Source organism: Epithele typhae (assembly GCF_022376455.1).
Source record: "Epithele typhae strain CBS 203.58 chromosome Unknown BXZ73scaffold_64, whole genome shotgun sequence".
Taxonomy (NCBI): Eukaryota; Fungi; Basidiomycota; class Agaricomycetes; order Polyporales; family Epitheliaceae; genus Epithele; species Epithele typhae.
In genome coordinates this window covers 26,716-46,033 of record NW_025954255.1, presented here as the reverse complement: position 1 = coordinate 46,033, position 19,318 = coordinate 26,716, and the positions used below count along the sequence as shown (strand labels likewise).

General features: G+C 61.1%; 9 protein-coding genes across 9 annotated transcripts; 4 read left to right on the top strand and 5 right to left on the bottom strand.

Annotated features, from left to right (window-relative positions):
• Window positions 1-521: 521 nt before the first annotated feature.
• BXZ73DRAFT_53145 (GroES-like protein) lies at window positions 522-1,791 on the bottom strand (the record flags this gene model as incomplete). The annotated part of the gene is made up of 5 exons (XM_048020948.1): window positions 522-921; window positions 958-1,066; window positions 1,139-1,331; window positions 1,403-1,472; window positions 1,526-1,791. 5 exons carry the CDS (start codon window positions 1,789-1,791, stop codon window positions 522-524), a joined length of 1,038 nt encoding a protein of 345 aa, XP_047873791.1.
• Window positions 1,792-2,535: 744 nt separating this feature from the next.
• On the bottom strand, window positions 2,536-3,418 carry BXZ73DRAFT_53136 (UBC-like protein; the record flags this gene model as incomplete). Its single annotated transcript, XM_048020944.1, has 4 exons — window positions 2,536-2,746; window positions 2,802-2,912; window positions 2,960-3,116; window positions 3,172-3,418. 4 exons carry the CDS (start codon window positions 3,416-3,418, stop codon window positions 2,536-2,538), a joined length of 726 nt encoding a protein of 241 aa, XP_047873790.1.
• Window positions 3,419-3,917: 499 nt separating this feature from the next.
• BXZ73DRAFT_105312 (uncharacterized protein) lies at window positions 3,918-4,722 on the top strand (the record flags this gene model as incomplete). The annotated part of the gene is made up of 3 exons (XM_048016208.1): window positions 3,918-3,926; window positions 3,998-4,410; window positions 4,485-4,722. The coding sequence occupies 3 exons, from the start codon at window positions 3,918-3,920 to the stop codon at window positions 4,720-4,722; spliced, it is 660 nt and encodes a 219-aa protein (XP_047873789.1).
• Window positions 4,723-5,603: 881 nt separating this feature from the next.
• BXZ73DRAFT_53087 (uncharacterized protein) lies at window positions 5,604-6,698 on the bottom strand (the record flags this gene model as incomplete). Its single annotated transcript, XM_048020935.1, has 4 exons — window positions 5,604-5,721; window positions 5,787-6,263; window positions 6,319-6,578; window positions 6,645-6,698. The coding sequence occupies 4 exons, from the start codon at window positions 6,696-6,698 to the stop codon at window positions 5,604-5,606; spliced, it is 909 nt and encodes a 302-aa protein (XP_047873788.1).
• A 720-nt stretch (window positions 6,699-7,418) lies between these two features.
• On the top strand, window positions 7,419-7,980 carry BXZ73DRAFT_80651 (uncharacterized protein; the record flags this gene model as incomplete). Its single annotated transcript, XM_048023326.1, has 2 exons — window positions 7,419-7,621; window positions 7,677-7,980. The coding sequence occupies 2 exons, from the start codon at window positions 7,419-7,421 to the stop codon at window positions 7,978-7,980; spliced, it is 507 nt and encodes a 168-aa protein (XP_047873787.1).
• A 244-nt stretch (window positions 7,981-8,224) lies between these two features.
• On the bottom strand, window positions 8,225-9,400 carry BXZ73DRAFT_105309 (uncharacterized protein; the record flags this gene model as incomplete). Its single annotated transcript, XM_048016207.1, has 6 exons — window positions 8,225-8,239; window positions 8,306-8,423; window positions 8,488-8,964; window positions 9,022-9,047; window positions 9,116-9,297; window positions 9,361-9,400. The coding sequence occupies 6 exons, from the start codon at window positions 9,398-9,400 to the stop codon at window positions 8,225-8,227; spliced, it is 858 nt and encodes a 285-aa protein (XP_047873786.1).
• Window positions 9,401-9,862: 462 nt separating this feature from the next.
• On the top strand, window positions 9,863-11,448 carry BXZ73DRAFT_53090 (uncharacterized protein; the record flags this gene model as incomplete). The annotated part of the gene is made up of 5 exons (XM_048020937.1): window positions 9,863-10,021; window positions 10,064-10,380; window positions 10,446-10,543; window positions 10,621-10,939; window positions 11,019-11,448. The coding sequence occupies 5 exons, from the start codon at window positions 9,863-9,865 to the stop codon at window positions 11,446-11,448; spliced, it is 1,323 nt and encodes a 440-aa protein (XP_047873785.1).
• Window positions 11,449-11,689: 241 nt separating this feature from the next.
• On the bottom strand, window positions 11,690-13,845 carry BXZ73DRAFT_53075 (nuclear protein; the record flags this gene model as incomplete). The annotated part of the gene is made up of 4 exons (XM_048020930.1): window positions 11,690-12,049; window positions 12,111-12,824; window positions 12,889-13,461; window positions 13,528-13,845. 4 exons carry the CDS (start codon window positions 13,843-13,845, stop codon window positions 11,690-11,692), a joined length of 1,965 nt encoding a protein of 654 aa, XP_047873784.1.
• Window positions 13,846-15,394: 1,549 nt separating this feature from the next.
• Window positions 15,395-17,876, top strand: BXZ73DRAFT_105306 (uncharacterized protein; the record flags this gene model as incomplete). The annotated part of the gene is made up of 5 exons (XM_048016206.1): window positions 15,395-15,472; window positions 15,539-15,577; window positions 15,641-15,877; window positions 15,929-16,031; window positions 17,650-17,876. 5 exons carry the CDS (start codon window positions 15,395-15,397, stop codon window positions 17,874-17,876), a joined length of 684 nt encoding a protein of 227 aa, XP_047873783.1.
• Between the last annotated feature and the right edge of the window lie 1,442 nt (window positions 17,877-19,318).

Sequence of the window (19,318 nt, the reverse complement as noted above, 5' to 3'; positions counted from 1 at the left end):
CGAGGTCGGGGTGGGCATGGTCTTTCCAGTGGAGACGGGCGGACGGTGGGGCGCGCATGCGTACGAGCCGCCGGCGTACGCCCCGGCGCCGATCTTGGCGAGCCATTCGCTCGACGCGCAGTGCGGCGGCGGGCCGTGGTGCATGTCGCTCCCAGCCAAGCTCGCGCGGCGGGCGAGGTCCCCGAGTGCGAGCGGGAAGTCTCAATCGTCGACGTCGCGGTCGCGGTCCCCGTTCGCGCGGGGACGGTCTGGCAGCAAGGGGAAGGACATCGTGGTGCCTTCTTAGAGTGGTTTCTTGTTTCGATCTCTCCCATCCTACATTCACTGCTCTCATCTAATCTCTCAATCGCATAACTGTAGCCATCTAGTCTCGTTAGCACATTGCACCTGTAGACATATACCCTAGAATATGTGTGCAGTATCCAATCCAGCCAAGTGTATCGACCAATAGCAGATGACCATTGTTTCACCCACTTACTCATAGACGGAGACACCATAGGGAACCCCCACTGGCCCCGCCTTTAAAGGTCCTCCGCGACCTTCACAACGAGCTTCACCCCGCTAACCTTCCCCTCCTTCACCCTCCGCACCCCCTCCGGAATCGCCTCCAGCCCGACCAGCACCTCGACCCGGTTCGGCTTCACCGTCCCGTCCCGCAGCCACCCCTCGAGGCGCGCGAACACCTCCCTGCCCACCGCCCGGTTCTGCGGCACCTCGAGGCTCGAGAACGCGCGCGCGACGCGCTTCCCGTCCCCGTCCTCCGCGACCGCCGCGAGCACCTCTGGGGGCGCCCCAGGTGTCACGGACACGAAGCCGGCGGCCGCGTGCGCGGCGAGCGCGGCGTACGCGAGCCGCTGCGACTCCTCGTCGCCCACGGCCTCGTACGCGAGCGCGACGCCGCCCGCGCTGCTGGGGGCGAGCCTCGCGACCTCGGCGAGGAGCGCGGCGCGGGGCTACGCGCGATCGAGGACGTGCGTCGCGCCGAGCGCGCGGAGGGCGTCGGCGTGCTTGGGGGCCGCGGTGGTGAGGATGGGTGCGAAGCCGGCCATGCGCGCGACCTGGATGGCTGTGGCGAGGGTGGCGAGGGGAGTTAGAGTGAGGTGGGGGAGAGGGGGGGAGAGGGGGGAAGAGGACGGACCGTACTGCCCGACGGAGGTGGAGCCGCCGACGATGAGCGCGGGCTTTCCTGCGAACTTGGTCGTGCCCTCGGGCTCCCAGGGCGCGGGGAGGCCGAGAGAGTCGGGGCCTTCGGGGGCGTAGAGGGGCGTGATGGCGGTCGCGAGCCCGAGCGGGACGGAGACGGCTTCGGCGAAGGTGACGTTCTCCGGGATCTGTGATGGGCTGGTGGTTAAATGCGAGAGCTAAAATTAAAGCAGAAGGAAGGTGTGCTGGCCTTTGCGACATGCTCAGCGAGAGCGATGGTGTACTCTTTGAAGCCCGCGTGGCGGGTTTGGAAGCCACCCGGGCAGACGCTGCGGATGGAACCAGCTCAGGTCAATACCGCCGGACCTCGGCGTCCACGTACATCTTACCACCCTTCTTGACGTTCTGGACGCTGGCCCCCACCTCCTCGACGATGCCCGCGACGTCGAGCCCGCCTATGAACGGGTATTCAGATAAGAACGGCGCGCCGTACGTCTGGATCTTCCACTCCGCGGGGCAGATCGCGGTGACGGCAACTTTGACGAGCACTTCATCCGCCTCAGGGGTCGCGACGGGGTAATCGGTGAGGAGCTTGAAGGCGGCTTTTTCGGCGGGAATTACGAGTGCCTTCTGTGTGGTGGGGGCCATGGTGGAGAAGCGGTTGTGCCTTAGGGGTTGAGCTGAGGGGAGCTTGAGGTCAATGCAATAGAGATGGGGCGCTGGCGATAATGTGGCAGGGCGACCGTAATAGTTTAAATACTTGGCAGCTTTGTGCTGCGTATCGCTGACTGTCTGTCGGCTCTACAAGATGTGTAAGCATCATCTTGGTCAGCAGACGAGGACGATGGTGACGAAGATGTCTTCGTTTACATATCTGCGATCAGGGTAGGCTGAATTTATGGGGTCGTAGGGAAAGTGAGCTTTTCGAATCTACATGCTCTTTACGAGCTCGGTCGCAGCGACGCCATCTGATGTCCTGCCGCTATGGCGAGTGCAGTGGCCAGAATTTCCTTCCAAGCCGATGTTACAAGAACGTAAACTGCAGAGGCAAACAGTAGATTGATAAGTCTGTACGTGTCCTATATCCCAAATTATAAATGTACCTACAAGATATACATTCGCATCGGACGGGCGTAGTGGTAGTTGTGTTATAGCACGTCATCGCACAAAAGATCCCCCTATATATGCATTCGTGTCGCACGCTGCCAATGAGGCGTTGCAGCAGCCCCTAGCTAACGACAATTAGAAAATTCACATCACAACCACAGTCCTGTAGAAAGCACTCACATCCTGCCCTTTCAAGACTGCGGCGAACTGCTCCGAGTAGGGCCTTGATCAGCTTAGCTCAATTGCCACGAATGATGAACCGCAAGTACGCACAGTGACACTAAATTACTCATTCGCCTCCTCCCAGTCTTGCAGACCCAGCCTGGCACGAAGCGCGTCCAACTGATCAGACTTGAGCTCCTTGAAATGCATGCTATGCGAGCCCTTGCCGGCCATTGATGGATGGTCCTTGTCGAAAAGCGCCGAGGCTGACTGAGAGAGCATGGAAGATTGGGTTGCAAGAGCGGCGAACGACGAGGTCGTGTCGTGGTATAGCCTGAGGGGGGCGGTGTTATAGTGGTAGGATTCTCGGCAGAGATTTAATGGCGCACCTGTAGGCCTCCTTGTTGAAGCAGTCTCCCTCCTTGATGTCATCAAGCGCGTGCTTTTTGAAGGCAGCCTTCACCCAGTGCAGGACATCGAAGACGTGATGCTCGTTCGGCCTGGATTTCTGTGAGAGTCGGTTGAGAGGCAGAGGGCATGGACGGACCTCCACAGACGGAAACGGGGTGCAAGATTGAACGTTCCGTCCTGCTGTGAAATAAGAGGATGGAAGACATCGGTCAAGAATTGGACCACAGGCGGGCGTTCCGGGTAGTCTCGAGGGAACTTGAGGCGGAACTTAAGAATGGAGTCGGTATAGTAACCTGTGGAAGATGGCCTTGTGGATAGATACACTTGCCTCAAACGAGTGTTACATACCTTGGTGCACAAAGAAGACGGCATCCCAGACCATCAAATTCTCAGGAGAGGGCGTGACATACATGCCTAATGGGCAGTGGCCGGTATGACGGAGGGACGCATATTCGAGCGAGACGGCGGTCCTGGTGAGAGCGGACGCAGTGAGGTCCGGGTTGCTGACGCTGGTATGGCGGGTGCTCTGCTTGCGGGGAGGCCTTGGAGGGCCCGAGAGGTCGAGAGAGGAGGGGTGCACGAGACTAGAGAGCATGGTAAGCAGAGAGAACTAGGCGTCGTCTAGCACGACGATGGGTCTCCGAATTCATGCACCCATCGAAGGACGCCCGGCACGCCGCGGCCCGGTCTCGACCATCTGCGTGCTCCGAGGCTGCCACGGACCAGACGGATTCGATGGCTGGCACAGGCTGGGCGGAGCGCACCGGCCGCACGAAAGGCGGATGCATGACCGGATCCCGAGCACAAGTTGTCAGCGCTGTCAGCATCGCCGTGGCCGCCTCAGTCCCCGGGCCAGTTGTCCATTCGCCCGGCGTCTCGTAGCAATCCGCCCCTTGGCCGAGCTCCGGTTTCTCCCGTCCATTCCGATTCGCCGGGGCAGACCGTCAATTCCACTCTTATAAAACTCTTATGGTCCCCGCCTCTCTCTGCACCCACCTCGGCTCGTCTCCGTGTGCCACCACCCGGTCTCTCATCCCGCCCACAAATCGACTCAACCACTCTACATCCATAATCAATCCCGCCCCAGACCAGCCATGAAGGTGGTGCGTGCCAGTTTCCTCCTCGGACCTCCTCGGACTCCAGATCCTCACCTTCCGCCGTCTCTCTTTCGCAGAACGTGACCGAAGAAGAGCTCGCTGCCCATGAGGCTGCCACCATGCGCGGTGCCATCGAGGGCATCGTCGCCGGGCTCGCCATCTCCGTCCCCGCCTCCATCTACGCCCACCGCAGGTGGGCCGCCTACCGTGCCCTCCCGCTCCACCTCAAGGCCCTCGGCATCATCATGGTCGTCGGGCCCTGCTACGCCATCCAGGCCGAGCAGCGCGGCGTCCAGTACGACAAGTCTCTTTGGACCGGCGCCGCCAACGCCGTCATGCACCGCGAGGAGATGCTCTCCGAGAACCGCTGGGAGCAGATGACCGTGGCCCAGAAGGTCAAGGACTGGGCGAGCCGCAACCAGTACAAAGTCATCGTCGGTAGCTGGGCAGCGAGCATGGCCATCGCGGGCACCATCGTGATGCGCAACCGGTACGTCTTCCTTTCACCGCTCGCGCGACCTCGTTTGCGGTAGTGTCATCAGAGGCTGACGGACGCTCGTCCAGCTACCAATCGACTCCTCAGAAGATTGTCCAGGCCCGTATGTGGGCGCAGGGCCTCACCATTGGCGTCATTATCGCCGCTGGCATCATGACCCAGTCCCAGCGCGCGGAGCACGCCCAGCACCGCCAAGTCGACCACTCGTGGGCGAACATCCTCGCAGAACAGGAGCGCGAGCGCCATGAGATGGAGTCCCGGATAGCCTCGGTGAAGAGCCACGTTCAGCCTGCCCCCTCCGTATAGATATTTCCGCACATTGCCTATCACCGCCGCACGACATTCACGACGACCTTGTACAATGCCGCATACCTATCGCTCTGCCCACGCTCACTATCACTTGTATCTTAGGCACTACTATTCCAGTGACCGCGTTATTGTCACGGGAACGCTCGATATCTATTCCATAATATAGATGCATCTCTTCCACCGCAAACAGTCGCGATTGTTGCCGCTGCCCGCCGAGTCAAGTCTCAAAAGTATTTCGCGCCTTTTGCTTCATCGTGCCACGGCGCTCGGCACACTACAGCTGCTCAGAACGTCATACGGACCACAATCCAGAGCGGCTCGTATCAACAAGTCACGCGAAGAATGTCCAGATAACCACTTGTTTATACACTGACCCCGAGGACGTGACCCCGATGGTGAGTCATCCCACACGAAAGTATCCAGGAAACGGAGCGCTGTGTGCCTATAGCCCCTTCTGTGTAACGTACTCGGTGCTATCGCTCAGGATGGGAGGGGACGAGCGGCATGCTTATATGCTCGAGAAGACTCAGTGAGTAAGCGTTTCATAAATCTCCCTACCGAGGGCAGAAGAACCGTAGTGCACCTGTTGTCGGAATGTCTCAAAAGATATACGCCTCTCGGGCTCGATGGCGAAATTTGAGAGCTGTGTGATCATGATATCGGAAGCTTTGCAGCAGTCGCCCCCGTTGCAGTAGTCGCCCCCGTTGCAGCCGGGCAGGACCATAAAGCAGGCTGACAGGTTTTCTACGTCGCTGCAATTTCTCATACGTATCAGAAGCCGCTAGCTCCCTATTCTGATCACGTCGTAATATGTAAATACTTCCTCATATGCGGATACTTGTACATGCGAGCATCAGTAGCATCTTCGTCCAGCCCACTCACGCGGAGCGCAGCAGCTCCTCGAAAGTCTTCCACTTCCAGAGCTTCTCTCCAGGGTTGACCAGCTCGTTGTGGCAGTCCGCAGAGTAGTCCGCAAGCCCTTCCTCGACGAGGACCCTGCAAGGACCGCCGCAAGCGTCAGCTTCACCCTCCGACCGCCGCAAACTGACCGACCGACTCACCCCGCATACAGCACGAACGCCGACACCTCCTTCGGCGGGTAGATCGCCTTCAGCGTCTCCCTCGCCTGCGTCGCGTCGAACGGCTTGACCGTGATGTCCACCCCCTTCGCCTTCTTGACCGCCTCGACGACCTCCGCGCTCGTGATGAACTGGCTCGCGATCCGCACGCCCTCCTCCGCGCTCGGCACGCTCGCGCGCGTCGCCGGGTCCCGCGCGAGCACCCCGAGCCGCGCGAGCGTGCGCGCGATGTCCGGGAAGTCCGTCATCGCCATGCGCTTCCCCGCGCCGAAGCCGACGGTGCTGTTGGTGGCCCAGTCGATGGACATGTGCGCGGCCCAGGGCATGAAGACCCCGGAGGCGACGGGGATGACGGCGAGGTCGGAGCCCTTGGCGAGCGCGATCGCGGTCGCGCGGTTCGCGAGCTTGCCCGCCCAGTCCGGGTGCTCGTACCCCGGGAAGTCAATCTTGCGGAGGTCGCTGCGGGCGAGGGGTGAGCAATGCGGGGGCGGGCGAAGGGGAGGAATGCGCTCACTTTCCGAACTCGGACGTGAAGAAGACCTGAACGCCATTGCGGATCAGGGCGGGGACGAGCTCCGGGAGGAGCGTCGTCTCGAGCGAGGTGGGGAGGATGTTCGCGACGACGGCGGCGCCGGCGAAAAGGGTGTCGAGGGTGTCGCTGAACGCGAAGGCGTGCGCGCCGAGCGCGACGAGCTCCTTCGCCTTGGCGGAGGCCGGGTCGCGGGTCGTGAAACGGACGACGGGGTAGGCGTCCTTGTATTCTTCCAGGAGAGTCTTGACGACGAAGTAGCCTGTCCGGAGTGGATGGGCGTGGTAAATCACGGTTGGTTTGAATTTGACAGAGATGGGCTTACCGAGGTTGCCAGTGCCTCCGAGAACGACAAAAGTGGCCATCTTGCAGTTGTTGGATGCTGTTCAGTGGTCGGAGTTTGGTTGGGGGGGTTTCTGTCCGTTCCATGGGCAGCTACGGACTTCTTTTATACGTCCTCGAGGGAACACCTCGCCACGTTCCTCTACTCAAGGCGAAAGCCTATCGAGATCAGATGTGTAAGTGCCCTGTCATACAGGGATGGGGTGGGTCAGCATGGAGGTGAAATACGTACGTAGGCCCACCGCATGGCCTGCGCGATGCTGCGGAAGCTCGAATGGGGCCTGAACTGGCCTCTGGTTCCGACAAGTCGCACGGGAAGCGGGAGAGGACGAAATCGAAAGCTGTGCAGTGTGTTGCATAGGACAAGCCGAATCCGGATCATGTAAGCCGAGGTCTCGTAAGCGGGTTTTGGTCAGATTGCGGGCCCTTGTTGCAAGTTCCATAGCGCCGATTACAAGGCGTCTGGAGTTGGTGTCTGCACTAGTTCTCTGTGCTGCAGCAATATGGACAACATGACGATTATAGTGGAGTATTATCTGTATTAAAACAAGCTTTGCGCAAGTGGTAATCGGTAATTGCCAACGCGAGCCGGGACGCCTTGTTTAAGACGCGGGAGCTATAGAACAGCGATCACCTCGGAATCGCGACTCCACAGGCAAAGTAGGCACCGTAGACAGGAGACATAGACGCTCTGGAAGAATGTACAGCAACAGCCCCGGTCATGGGCTTGGCGAGAATAGACAATGGACATTGAACGGACGGCGCAGATAGCAGGCCCCGAGGAGCAGTGTAAAGTCGCGCCCGCCATTGTCCGCCCCGCGCACATCGTGCTCGCGTCACGCCCGGCCCACATTTCCCTGGCACGTAGCGTGCCGCAGGCCGACGGTGGACCCCGCGGGCTGGGCGCGCACTGGCGGCCGGGCGTAGCAGACGGACGCGTCGGTGAGTCAGTGGCAGTGCGGCCCGCAGTTGAATTCGATCGACGTCTGGACTCTGTTTAGGACTCTGCGCTCGAGCACGCCAGCGCCGGCGCAGGTGCGGTCGGTGGCGATGATGCAGCGCCGGTCGTCAACATGCTTCGTCTCGCACGACAAGGTGCTCGACACAGTGTGGCGGACGAGAAATTGGGTCGAGACGATCGGGCTCGGGGAGTTCCTGAGCAGCGCGCTGCCGCTCCACCTGCTGAAGCGCGTCGCGGTTGCGAACCAGCAGGCGGCGTGGGACGCGGAGCGGCCGCTGCACGAAAAGCTCCGGAAGGCGGATCTCAGGCTCCCCAGAGTGGGTCCGGAGGGGCAGGGGCAGTAGCTGCTCGTACACAAGCGGTAGTACTGTGAGCGTCAGCGGGCGAACGAATTTGCGGACGTACTGCTTACAGTCAAGTTTTCAGGGACGGACAAGGGAGGTGCGGATCCCATTGAACAGGGCTTGGTCAAGATCAAGGCCGGTGTCGATCCGGTGTTCTTCACTGAGCTCGGGTGGGAAGGACCATAAAATGGGCTGACAGGCCTGAGACTGACATACACGCCGTTCCAACTGCCCATACTGTGTATCACAACTTCTTATTCTGATCGCAGCATAATATTTGAATGCTTCCACATGCGGGCATTGGTATCACATGTGTCCAGCACACTTGCGTAGAGCGCAGCAGCTCCTCGAAAGTCTTCCACTTCCAGAACTTCTCTCCAGGGTTGACCAGCTCGTTGTGGCGGTCGGCCGAGTGGTCCGAAAGCCCTTCCTCGACGAGGATCCTGTAAGGGCCGCCACCGGTGTCAGTTTCTCCCTCCGACCGCCGCCACAGATGAACCGACTCACCCCGCATACAGCAAGAACGCCGACAGCTCCTTCGGCGGGTAGATCGCCTTTAGCGTCTCCCTCGCCTGCGTCGCGTCGAACGGCTTGGCCGTGATCTCCGCCCCCTTGACCCTCCTGACCACGTCGACAATCTCTGTGCTCCCGACGAACTTGCTCGCGATTCGCCCGCCGTCCTCGGCCCCAGGCACGCTCGCACGCGTCGTGGGGTCGCGGGCCAGCCCGGCGAGCCGCACGAGCGCGCGCGCGATGTCCGCGAAGTCCGTCATCGACATGCGCTTCCCCGGGGTGAAGCCGATCGTGGTGCGGGTGGTCCAGTCGACGGACATGTGCACCGCCCAAGGCATGAAGATCCCGGTGGTGACGGGGACGACGACGAGGTCGGACCCTTTGGTGAGCGCGGGCAGGGTCGCGCGGTTCGCGCGCTTGGTCGCCCACTCGGGGTGCTCGTACCCCGGGAAGTCGATCTTGCGGAGGTCGCTGCGGTGGGTGAGCAGTGCGGGGGGGGGCGGGCGGGAGGGGGAGAGGTGCACTCACGGGCCGAACTCGGACGGGAAGAAGACCTGGACGCCGTTGCGAATCAGGGCGGGGACGAGCTCCGGGAGGAGCGTCGTCTCGTCGCGGAGGGGACGATGTTCGCGACGACGGCGGCGCCGGCGAAGAAGGTGTCGAGGGGGTCGCTGAACGCGAATGCGTGTGCACCGAGTGCAATGAGCTCCTTCGCCTTGGCGGAGGTCGGGTCGCGGGTCGTGAAGCGGACCACAGGGTAGGCGTCCTTGTATTCCTCGATGAGAGTCTTGACGACGAAGTAGCCTGTCCGGAGCGGATGGGCGTGGTTAACCACGGCTGGTTTAAATTTTATAGGGAAGGGCTTACCGAGGTTGCCGGTGCCTCCGAGGACGACAAAAGTGGCCATCTTGTGGTTGTTGGATGCTGTTCAATGCTTGGTTGGGGGTTTCTGTCCGTTCCATGAGCAGCTACGGACTTCTTTTATACGTCCCCAAGGGTCATCTCGCTACTTCCTTCTGCCCAAGAAAAAAACCGATTCAGGTCCAATGCGTACCATATGATGGTCAAAGTCAACAGGGATATACAATGTGTCGACTGAGCCTGAGCCCCATAGTCGCCGGAGTCAGACGTACGGATGCTGTGTGCCAGTGAGCTGCACAATAGCCGTGGAAACACAGCTGCGCGGCGACAGTCACAGCGGGGAGAAAGCTCCCGCGTCCGGCGGTGGAAGAGGTGCGAGTCGAAGTTGTGCGAGTCGAGACCGCTGGGTTGGCGCCCGACAGATTCGAAGCGCTCCGGCTTGCCGGGCCCGACGCGGACGGACGAAGGATTTTCAGCCACTCGAAGCGTTCCTCAGCTCAGCTCGATCATGTCCTCCTCAGCATCCTCCTCGCCCTCCTCTGATTCTGAGCACTCAGTCGCTCCCACACATCCCAGAAAAAAGCAACGCTCCAAGCCTACACTAGACAAGGATGCCTCCAGCTCCAGCTCCTCCAGCTCTGACGACTCGGACGCCGAAGCAGACTCGGTGAACTCTGACCGAGAAGGCTCTGAACAAGACGAAGCGGAGGACGACGAGCCCGTTCTCTCGCACGCCGAGAAGCGCAGGCAAAAGAAGAAAGAACAGCGCGCCGCCACGGCCCCAGAGGCAGCGGACGACGGGAAGGGAGCAAAAGGCAAGGCGAAGGTCAAGAACACCGCCGACCTCGCGCCCTCGAAGGTGCCCCGGCGGCAGCACTCGATCTGGGTCGGGAACCTCGCGTTCAAGACGACGCCCGCGCAGCTCCAGGCGTTCTTCGACGGCGCGGGCGAGGTCACGCGCGTGCACATGCCCACCAAGATGGCGAGCGGCGGTCCCGGCGGCGGCGCGAGGAAGGAGAACCGCGGGTCAGTCCCTCGTTCCGTCACGCTCGCGCAACGCATCTGGAACGCCGTTTCGTGCCCCCCACCAGGTTTGCGTACGTCGACTTCGCGACCGCGGACGCGAAGACGGTCGCGATTGCCATGTCCGAGAACCACCTCGACGGCCGGCGGCTGCTCATCAAGGACGGTGCGTTCTTCTCCCCCGACCCTGCGCTGACGTTGCCGTGCTCATGCGTGTTCCGCGTGTGCATATCGCCGTCGCAGGTGACGACTTCAAGGGCCGCCCCGCACCCACAGAAGGCGCAGATGGCAAGGCGAGCCTGAGCGGGCACTCCAAGACCGCGCAGAAGATCCTCGGGGCGCAAAAGCAGCCTCCGGGCCCGACGCTCTTCCTCGGCAACCTCGGCTTCGACACGACCGAGGACGCGATCCGCGACCTCTTCTCCGCGCACCGCGTCAAGGAGGCGCACGCAGACGGCGAGGGCAAGGAGACGGAGACAGACGACGACAAGGCCAAAGCCAAGGCCAAGTGGCTGCGCAAGGTCCGCATGGGCACGTTCGAGGACAGCGGGAAGTGCAAAGGGTGCGTCGCGTCGTCCCTCTCGAGCTCCCGTGCTCCCTCTCCCCGCCCTTCTGCGTTCTGACCGTCCGGACGCGCGCAGGTGGGCGTTCGTCGACTTCACGTCCGTCGAGCACGCGACCGCCGCGCTCACGAACCCGCGGAACCACCGCCTGAACGGCCGCGCGCTCGTCGTCGAGTACGCCTCGCCCGACGCCGTCCGGCGAGGCGGCTTCGGGCCCCCGCGGGACAAGGACAAGGGCGCGGCCGACGGCAAGGGCGGGGCGAAGCGGCCGCGCCACGACGCCGAAGAGGGCGCAGAGAAGGGCGAGAGCAAAGACGGGCCTTCTCCCGCAAAGCGGCCGCGGAGGGACGGCGGGGCGTCAGGAGGAGAGAGCAGAGATGGAGGCAGGCGCGACGGGAGGGGCAGGCCTCCGCCGCGGCGCACGAAACCGGGAGCTGCGCTCGCTCTCGCGAGGCGCGAGGACGTGGCGATTGTCCCGAGCCAGGGGAAGAAGATCGTGTTCGATTAGCACCGTTTCTGCTGCCGGCCTGTATCCAGATTATTTGAGGTGGTCATGGCATGTATGCGTCGAGTTTCGTTGCCAGCCGTCTTATAGTGAGAGCGCACAGGAGGTTTGCCATTACAAACTACTGCAAAATCGCTTGGACGGTACAAACACAAAGGGCGTGCCAGATAAAGATACAAGTAGTGAAGACGTTCGCGGGCACCGAACAGCGTCGAATCGCCGAAAGAAAACACGAAAAGATATGTCACGACTCCTCATCCCCGTCTTCCTGCACCATCCCGATCTCGAACTCGCCGCACACATCCCAGCGCGACCCCTCGGCCGCGGCAGAGACATACTTGACGAAGCGCATCACGCCTTCGTCGCGCAGCACGAGCAGCAGCCGGTTGAAGCCCGGCTGGACGGTCAACAGCGTCCCGTCCTCGTCCTCGTCATGGTCCTCATCCGCATCCGCATCCGCGTCGGCGTCGGCGTCGGGCATCTCTTCGTCGGCGTGCCCGTTCCCGTTCGTAGTACCGTTGCCGTTCGCGCCGTTAGTTTTCTTGGACGAGCCCGAGCGGTATACCGCCGGATCGTCCTCTTCGTCGTGGGGCGCCATGTAGCACTGAGCCCATCCGTCAGCCCCGCCTCCTCCGCCCAAACAAAAAAAAGCAACAAAGACTCACCTCCCACCCTCCCCACTCCCCAGTCTGCCACCCGACCGGCGCCGTCTCCGCGTCCGCGACCGCGACCGCCGGCACGGTCGGCGCCTCCGTCTGCGGCGTGAGCCCCAGCACGACGTCCAGCCGCGTCTCGCTCGCCTCGCTCGTCGCGAGCGTGTAGTCCAGCCCGGGCCTGAACCGCCGGGCCTCCGCGACGTACCGGACCGGCAGCAGCCGCGAGACCGTCGCGAGCCACGCGCGGAACGCGGCGCTCGGCAGCAGCTCGTCCTGCAGGCTCCGCACCGCGTCGTCGATCGCCGCGTGCGCCCACCGCGGGCTCACCGCGCGCCGCGCGCCGCCGCCGTCGCTCCGCGGCCGCTTCAGCGCGCAGTACCGCCACTTGTGCGGCGGCCCGCGCGCCTCCCACGCGCCTGCGGTGCCCGCGTCGTGCGCGGGGATGCGCGTCGCGCGGGCGGGCCCGAGCCCGTCCGCGTCGTCGCGGTCGGCGAGCCCCGCGCGGAGGCGGTCGGCGAGCGGCGCGCAGAGGAAGGAGTGGAGCTCGAGCGAGGACTCGTCGACGAAGCGCGAGGCGAGGGCCTTGAGCGTGCGCGGCTGGAGGTACACCGGGTTCAGGAACTCGGAGAGGAAGGCCGTGTGCGCGTCCGAGAGCGGGTCGTCGGGCAGCGGCGGGCCCGCGTCCGTGTCCGGGTACGCCGTGAACTCGGTGTGCGTCGACGCCTGCTCACAGCGGGGGTGAGCAGGGGCCGCGCGGTGATCTGACAGGATCGCGAGGAGGGCTCACCAGCTGCTCGCGCGAGCTCTTGAGCTCCGGCGTGGCCTCGGAGACGTACCCCTCCTCGCCTGGCTGGGCGGCGTGGAACCAGCCAGAGATGCTGAGCCGCTGCCGACCGTCCTCGGACTCGCCGACGACAACCTCCTCGACCGAGTGGAAGCTGTGGCCGGGCTGGACCTCGAAGAACACGAACTGGTTCCACACCGGCGGGATGCTCTTCGACGGCACCGGTTCGGGCTCGGGCACGCCGTCCGGCCCTGGGCGGACAGGGTAGAGCTCCAGGGCCCCGCCCCATTCGGCCTGCCAGCCCTGGTAGTGCGGGAGGGGCATGTAGAGGATGTAGGAGACGCGACGGGTGCCGATCACGTCGTCGTGGTTGAGGAGATGGCAGCCTTTGCGGTAGGAGACGACGGACATGTCCTGCTTGGTTCCCGAGAGGGGGCCGCAGCCGGTGACGGCGCGGAGGAAGGAACGGAAGACGGGGGAGTAGAGGGTGTCGCGGAGGGTGAGGAGGTTGGGGAGGAGCGCAATCTGCTGCTCGGTGAGGTACGAGAGCGAGGCGAGGTCGCCCGTCTGATACACCTGGGAGCGAGACGGACGCGTTGAGCCCCCTCTGCTCCTCCTCGCGCACAGGTGAACGCGACGCACCTTGTAGATGTCCGTCTCCTTCTCGGAGAAGCTCAGCTCGGCAAGAGCTTCGTCCTTGACCTTCTGCAGGAGGTCATCCTGGAAGAGCTTCTCGACGACAGCGTGTTTAAACGGCGCGCTGCCGTCGTACTCGGTGTGGAGACGATGGATGTTCGACGGCACAAAGAGGTCAGGCGCAAAGTGCGGGGTCGGGTCCGCGGGCGCGCCGGAGATGTGGCTCGACTTGAGCCTTTTGAGCAGCGCGGGCTCGCCGTCGGCGCCCTCGCGCTGGGCGTCGAGCCCGGGCGAGGGAGAGCGTTCATGGGCCCGGTGCGTCATCGGGAAGGGCGGGCTTCTGGCGAAAGGAATCCAGAGAGGGAGGGAGAAAAGGCCTGGGAGCGCAGTGCGAAAAAAATGCGAGTCGAGACGAGACGGTGCGCAAGGGGCGACGCAGGTCTTCTCGGGATGCGAGAAGTCTCGGGCGGTCGGGGGGAGGAAGGACGGCGCACACGGGTGGGCCTTGTGCGGGCAGGCGAGAGGAAGAAGGGGCAGCGGGGAGAGGTGTAGCTGGGCCGCGAGGACTCGAGGCCCGGCGGCTCTGATGTGGCAGCGTCGAGGCTCGCCGGCCAGACTCTAGACTGCGCGCGCGCGGTGCTCTCCTCTCGCGCCCAGATGCTGGCCACAAGTTCTGCTCCCATGCACGCGCGTGCATGCGCTTCTAGAGCGGATAACATACCGCGCGCTTTGCAAATGGGCAGATGTGGACCACCGTTGCAAAATTCGTCGTCTGGGGAGCCAGAACCTGAGGTTGGCCAAGTTAGGGTTTCCTAACAAATGCACTTCATTGTTACGTGGGTAACTATAGTGCTAGCTGTTGGTAACACGTTAGCAACAAGGAGGATCAAAGGGGGTGGCCTACCGATGCTACAAATGTTACAAACTCGAAGGCCGAGAGCTGGCTAATGACGTCATCGAGAAGTTCAACGGATGAGGTCACCTCTTCGAAAGAGATCTACTTCTCCGCATTTATCGCGGATCTTCGTATGTTCTTTGCTTATGATGTGTACGCACCGTATAAGTTGACTTCTAGTTCCAGGGACGGTGCCGTGCAAACAGCGCCGGGGCACTAGATGTGCAGATAAGCCCATTACATATCGCGCTATCAGACCCTGAACGGGGTCGTCAGACAAGGACAGCACGGGAGTACTTGAAAAAGTTTAGCCTACGTGGCAAACGTTAAAACAGGCCTCGAAGTACCCATTGAGATCCCTGTTTACCTATTTTCAGACGCAGGGCACATCTTTACGAAGGAAGAGAACTGGGTCCCAGAAGCTCAAACTACTATGCGTGCTGCAGTGTACTGTGAGGTAACGTAGACCAAGGCTAGTGTTTGAATCATAACGCGTATGATTGATCCTGTGACACGTCACCGCCTCCCATTCTTGCGCACCTCTTGCCAGGCCTCGCCAGTCGCCTCTGACCACATCGTCTCCAATCTCCCAGCGTCGAGGATGAGCGACAGTGACAGCTGGGACAGCTGGGACGACATCCTGCCGCAATGGCTATATACACACCCAGCAATCACCTCCAGAGGCATCAAATTCGTTGCCAACAATCACCGACCGGCGAGTGCTGTGCAGCGCATTGCCTCTTCAGAGTCCTTGCTCACCGAGTGTTGCAGAAGAAAATTTATATATCAGATATCTACTCGCCCCCGTGCTGGATTGCGAAGAGCCCGTGCTGCAGACCATTGAAGCGCGTGCGAAACTTCCACTACAACGAGGTGGCCATCTACCGTCGACTGCAGCAAGATCCCGCATCCTCCAAATATGTCCTTCCATGCGAGATTATCGAAGACCACGAGCCCCCGTTTATTCTCATACCCCGGATGAGACAGCTATTCGAGCTTCAGCCGTCTTATTGGTCGTGGACCAAAGGCCTCAAGGCCATTGATCAAGTGCTAGAGGTACGTTACGGCTTCACAACAGACGTGCGCGGAGTCTACGCTGACCATAAGTGCTTTGAAATGAAGATACTCGAGTATCTTCATTCTCGGAACATCGCACACTGCGTACGTATAATTGCAGCTATCGATTCTTGCAAACCGGATGACTCAACGTACGCGTCCGTGCAGGATTACATGTTGGAAAATGTTGTTTGGGCAAGAGGCGACGAACCCGTCCAAGGCGCTGTGCCCCACCAACCGTACATCATCGACTTCGAGCGATCTATGGTTCTTCCGCTTGGACCTGGAAAACAGGGCCGCGTCCAGATACCTGACACCAGATTCATCGAAGACGACGAGCCGCCGCTGGACCCATACGCGTGGGACATGTACTGCTTCGGTCGCGACATCTACACGTTCGTCGTCGTGAGTGATCTCTATATCCGACGATGTGTACTAGCTAATCGCTGGTTTTAGCACTTCAACTATGATTCTCGCGTAAACCATACAGAGCCGTGGGTCCTCAAATGGTATCAAGATTGGATATATGGCATTGAGGACAAGTGCCGAGGCTGTCCCGGTGCGTGCAGATGTCGGCCGAGCGCACGAAGGGCGCGTCAGGTTCTGTTCGCCGTCCGTTGTGTGGTTTGGCTGCAGGAGGCATATGAATTGTGTGGTAGACATATTCGACGTGTGGTTCGTTGCTCGTGAGTACCTGCCAATTCACCGAATGTGCTGCATCTCCTTCGTTTCTCTTCAATCCCATCGGCTCTGGGACATGAACTTGAAATTGTCCACGGATGCGCGTCGGCGAAGGCGAAGGGTCCTGCACGCATCAGGAAAAAGCGTTTTGCGCGAGAGCCCCGGCCCGGACTCCGCATCACTCGCTTGCCGCCAGTGATGACCGGGAGGGCGTTTGAGCACGCTCGCGCGATGACTACTGATGCCGAGGTCTCTCGAGTAGCGCGAGTGTGCTCTGGAGGTCTCCGGAGTAGCCACTGCTACTAACGACGCCTTGAGAGCCACAGCCAGGTTCACTCGAGCCCTCTTGTGCCGCAGTGGTGGCATGATAGTCCTCGATATCGTCCTCCTGTACAAGCGATAACGCGCAATTGTATGCTTTCCCGCACTCAGCTGCCAGAGTGATACAACAGGGATTCTCTGGTAGTTGAAATGAATAATTTTAACAAAAATACAATCAGCGACTGGTACAGCTATCACGTTAACAAGAGCAACAAGGCATGCACAACTTGAGGGAGGGTACAGGATGGATCCAGGCCGAGATATCCGGTCGGTGAGACGGTGATCATATAGATGTGTATCATAGGCCCGCATAGAGCACTGGTAATGGACATGGAGCGCGGAGAAGAGGATGAAGAGGAAGACCGGAGCGGCAAGGCGTCAGGCAGGAGGGCGTGCACTCACCGCCACCCAAGCGCGCACGCCGCTGCTCCTGCGACACGGGCGCGGGCTGAGAATGGGCTTCTCGTGCACGTTTGGCAGCACCCGAAGTGGTCGCGCGGGGGAAGGCCTCTTGCTTGAAGCCGTGACTCTGAATAACGGGTGAACAAAGCTGGGAACGTGAGCGATGAACACAAGTCCGCCGGAACCGGTCGTGGAAGGTTGTTCCCACGCACAGACCTCCGAGCGGCACTGACGTTCAGCGCCGCCAGCAGTGCGGCTCTTCTTCGTCCTCGATTCTTCCTTCCTAACTGTCGCTACCTCCCCGCAGGATATCTCCCAAGGTTCCTATGTAAGTGCAACGTTTTGTCATGAACAGGACACTGAAGAACAATCACTCCCTGCTATGAACCGAAAGACACGTCGGTGCCCACGGCTATCCGGTCATGTCAACGCTATCTCGGTATGTAATGTGTGCTGTTGAATCACGCACATCTACTCACCTTTTACTTGTGTGTCAGTTGAAGACGCCATGGTTGAACATTGACGTCTCTGGTCTGCGTCATGATGGCACACCGTTGCGCAACAAGTTGGATATGCAGATCACGGTAAGTTCACATTCTCTAGATTTCTGCTCGCCCCCCGACGATTGCGACTGCTGCGCGATACTATCCACGCCCGCAATGTGGTGGTGCGTGAGGGCGCTGTGCGGGCAACGTTGACGTCTCCACTTCGCGCGCTGTGGGGTTCAATGTCCATCGCTGCTATGTGATTGAGTGCTTATATTGGTCGTGCAGATGTCGCGCCGGAATTCAAAGACCTGGAGGACAAAGACGCCGCCAACAAGGAGCCCGAGGGACACCGCGCGCGACTGGTCGAGCATGACGGCACGGGCGGGGGCGGGGCGATGCGGAGCGGGGGGACGGGCGCAACAGAGGCTCGCGGGAGGTATTTAGTCAGACCCCCGCACCCTGTTTTCGAGCCAGACGAGAACAGGGCGGTCTCGAGCAGTCGCCCCACCTGATGCGGCGGTCATGCAGTCTCAAGGTAAGTGTTGATCGTCCACGCACCACGTCGTAGATTGCGTCGTATGTACGAGTTGTAAATAGCTTCAATATACATCTTGACGTCGATATCCGTGTGCTACGCGTGCGTGGATACTGGGTAATTGCTCTAGGATGGCTCAGCACGGGTACGCTCGGGAGACCTCCAGAGCACTCTCGAGACGATACTCGGAGTTACACTGGAGTTACGGGAGACTACACTGGTGTGCTCCAGAGCAAGCGGCTGTGTCTCTCGAGCGCCTGCGAGACGCCGGCCAAGCTCTCGCGGCTCCATAAAAGGGTACTTGTCTCACGGTGCTCCGACTGCTCTGGAGCCTCCAGAGCACTCCGGAGACAAGTCGTTTTTTACTGATGCGCGCACACGGACATCTCACATCCTCGAGCTACCGCACGCTAATGGCGGACAGTCATGCTTAGAACGTCTAAACGCTGCCATCGTCTGTCTTCTATTGCTGTTCAAAGCCCGCTTGTTTAGATTTTTTTTCTCGGAATGGGACACCAGCATCGAGTCTGCACCTTCTCCCGCGCAGGCGTGGGCGGGCGTGCGGCGACGCTCGTTCCCATGCGCCGACCACGGGACGTCCTCTCTTCTTCCTGCTCGACACGGGGACGACCGCGGCCCGGGCTTTGCCTTTACTCTTCGCCTGCGGCTTCCCCCGCCTTCGTCGTCGTCGTCGAGCCTGAACGACACCCTTCGCCCGCGTGACCAGCTTCGCTGCCCCGAGGACCCCGACGCGGGCCGGAGCCCCGGCGACGACGGTGGTCGCGTGCCGTCCGCGAGGAACCCAGGGTCGAGATGATAGATCTGAGAACCCGTACGGGTGGGAGTGGGAGCGAAAGTACTGGGCGTGGTGCGGAGACGACGAGCGCTGGGGCCCGTATGCAGGGCGAGTGCGCCCCCCCATCCCCCCGGTGGTGGATGTGCGTGTACCGGCCAGCCAGGGCTACGGCGCCCGCAGAGTCGTGCCCGTGCGGCGTGATGTTGGTGCGGTGGTTGGGCGGGGTGCCACAGGACCCCCGACATCTCCCTCAGATGCCTGATCCCAATTTTCGAAAAAGCGCCAAAAATGTCCTCGAGGATCAGGCCTCCCGGCGACCCCGTTTTGGTCGGACGGCCGCAGGCCTCGGCCGTCCGGAGGCTGATTTGGTCGGATTTTCGGAACAGGCCTCCGGAGGGCCTCAAAATGTCCGGATTCCGCTCGAACAGGCCTCCGGAAGGCGATTTTTTTGTCCAGGAGACCTCGGGGCTTCTCAGAGCACGTAGGAGAGATATTTAAGAGTCGTAGCAACTTGTGAATACAGGAGATCGTTGACGAGAACACATAGGGGCATAGACTCGCAGTGGCTACTGTAGCCTAAGCGCCCTCGTCCTCCCCCCACACTTCTCCTCTCGCCTTTTTAC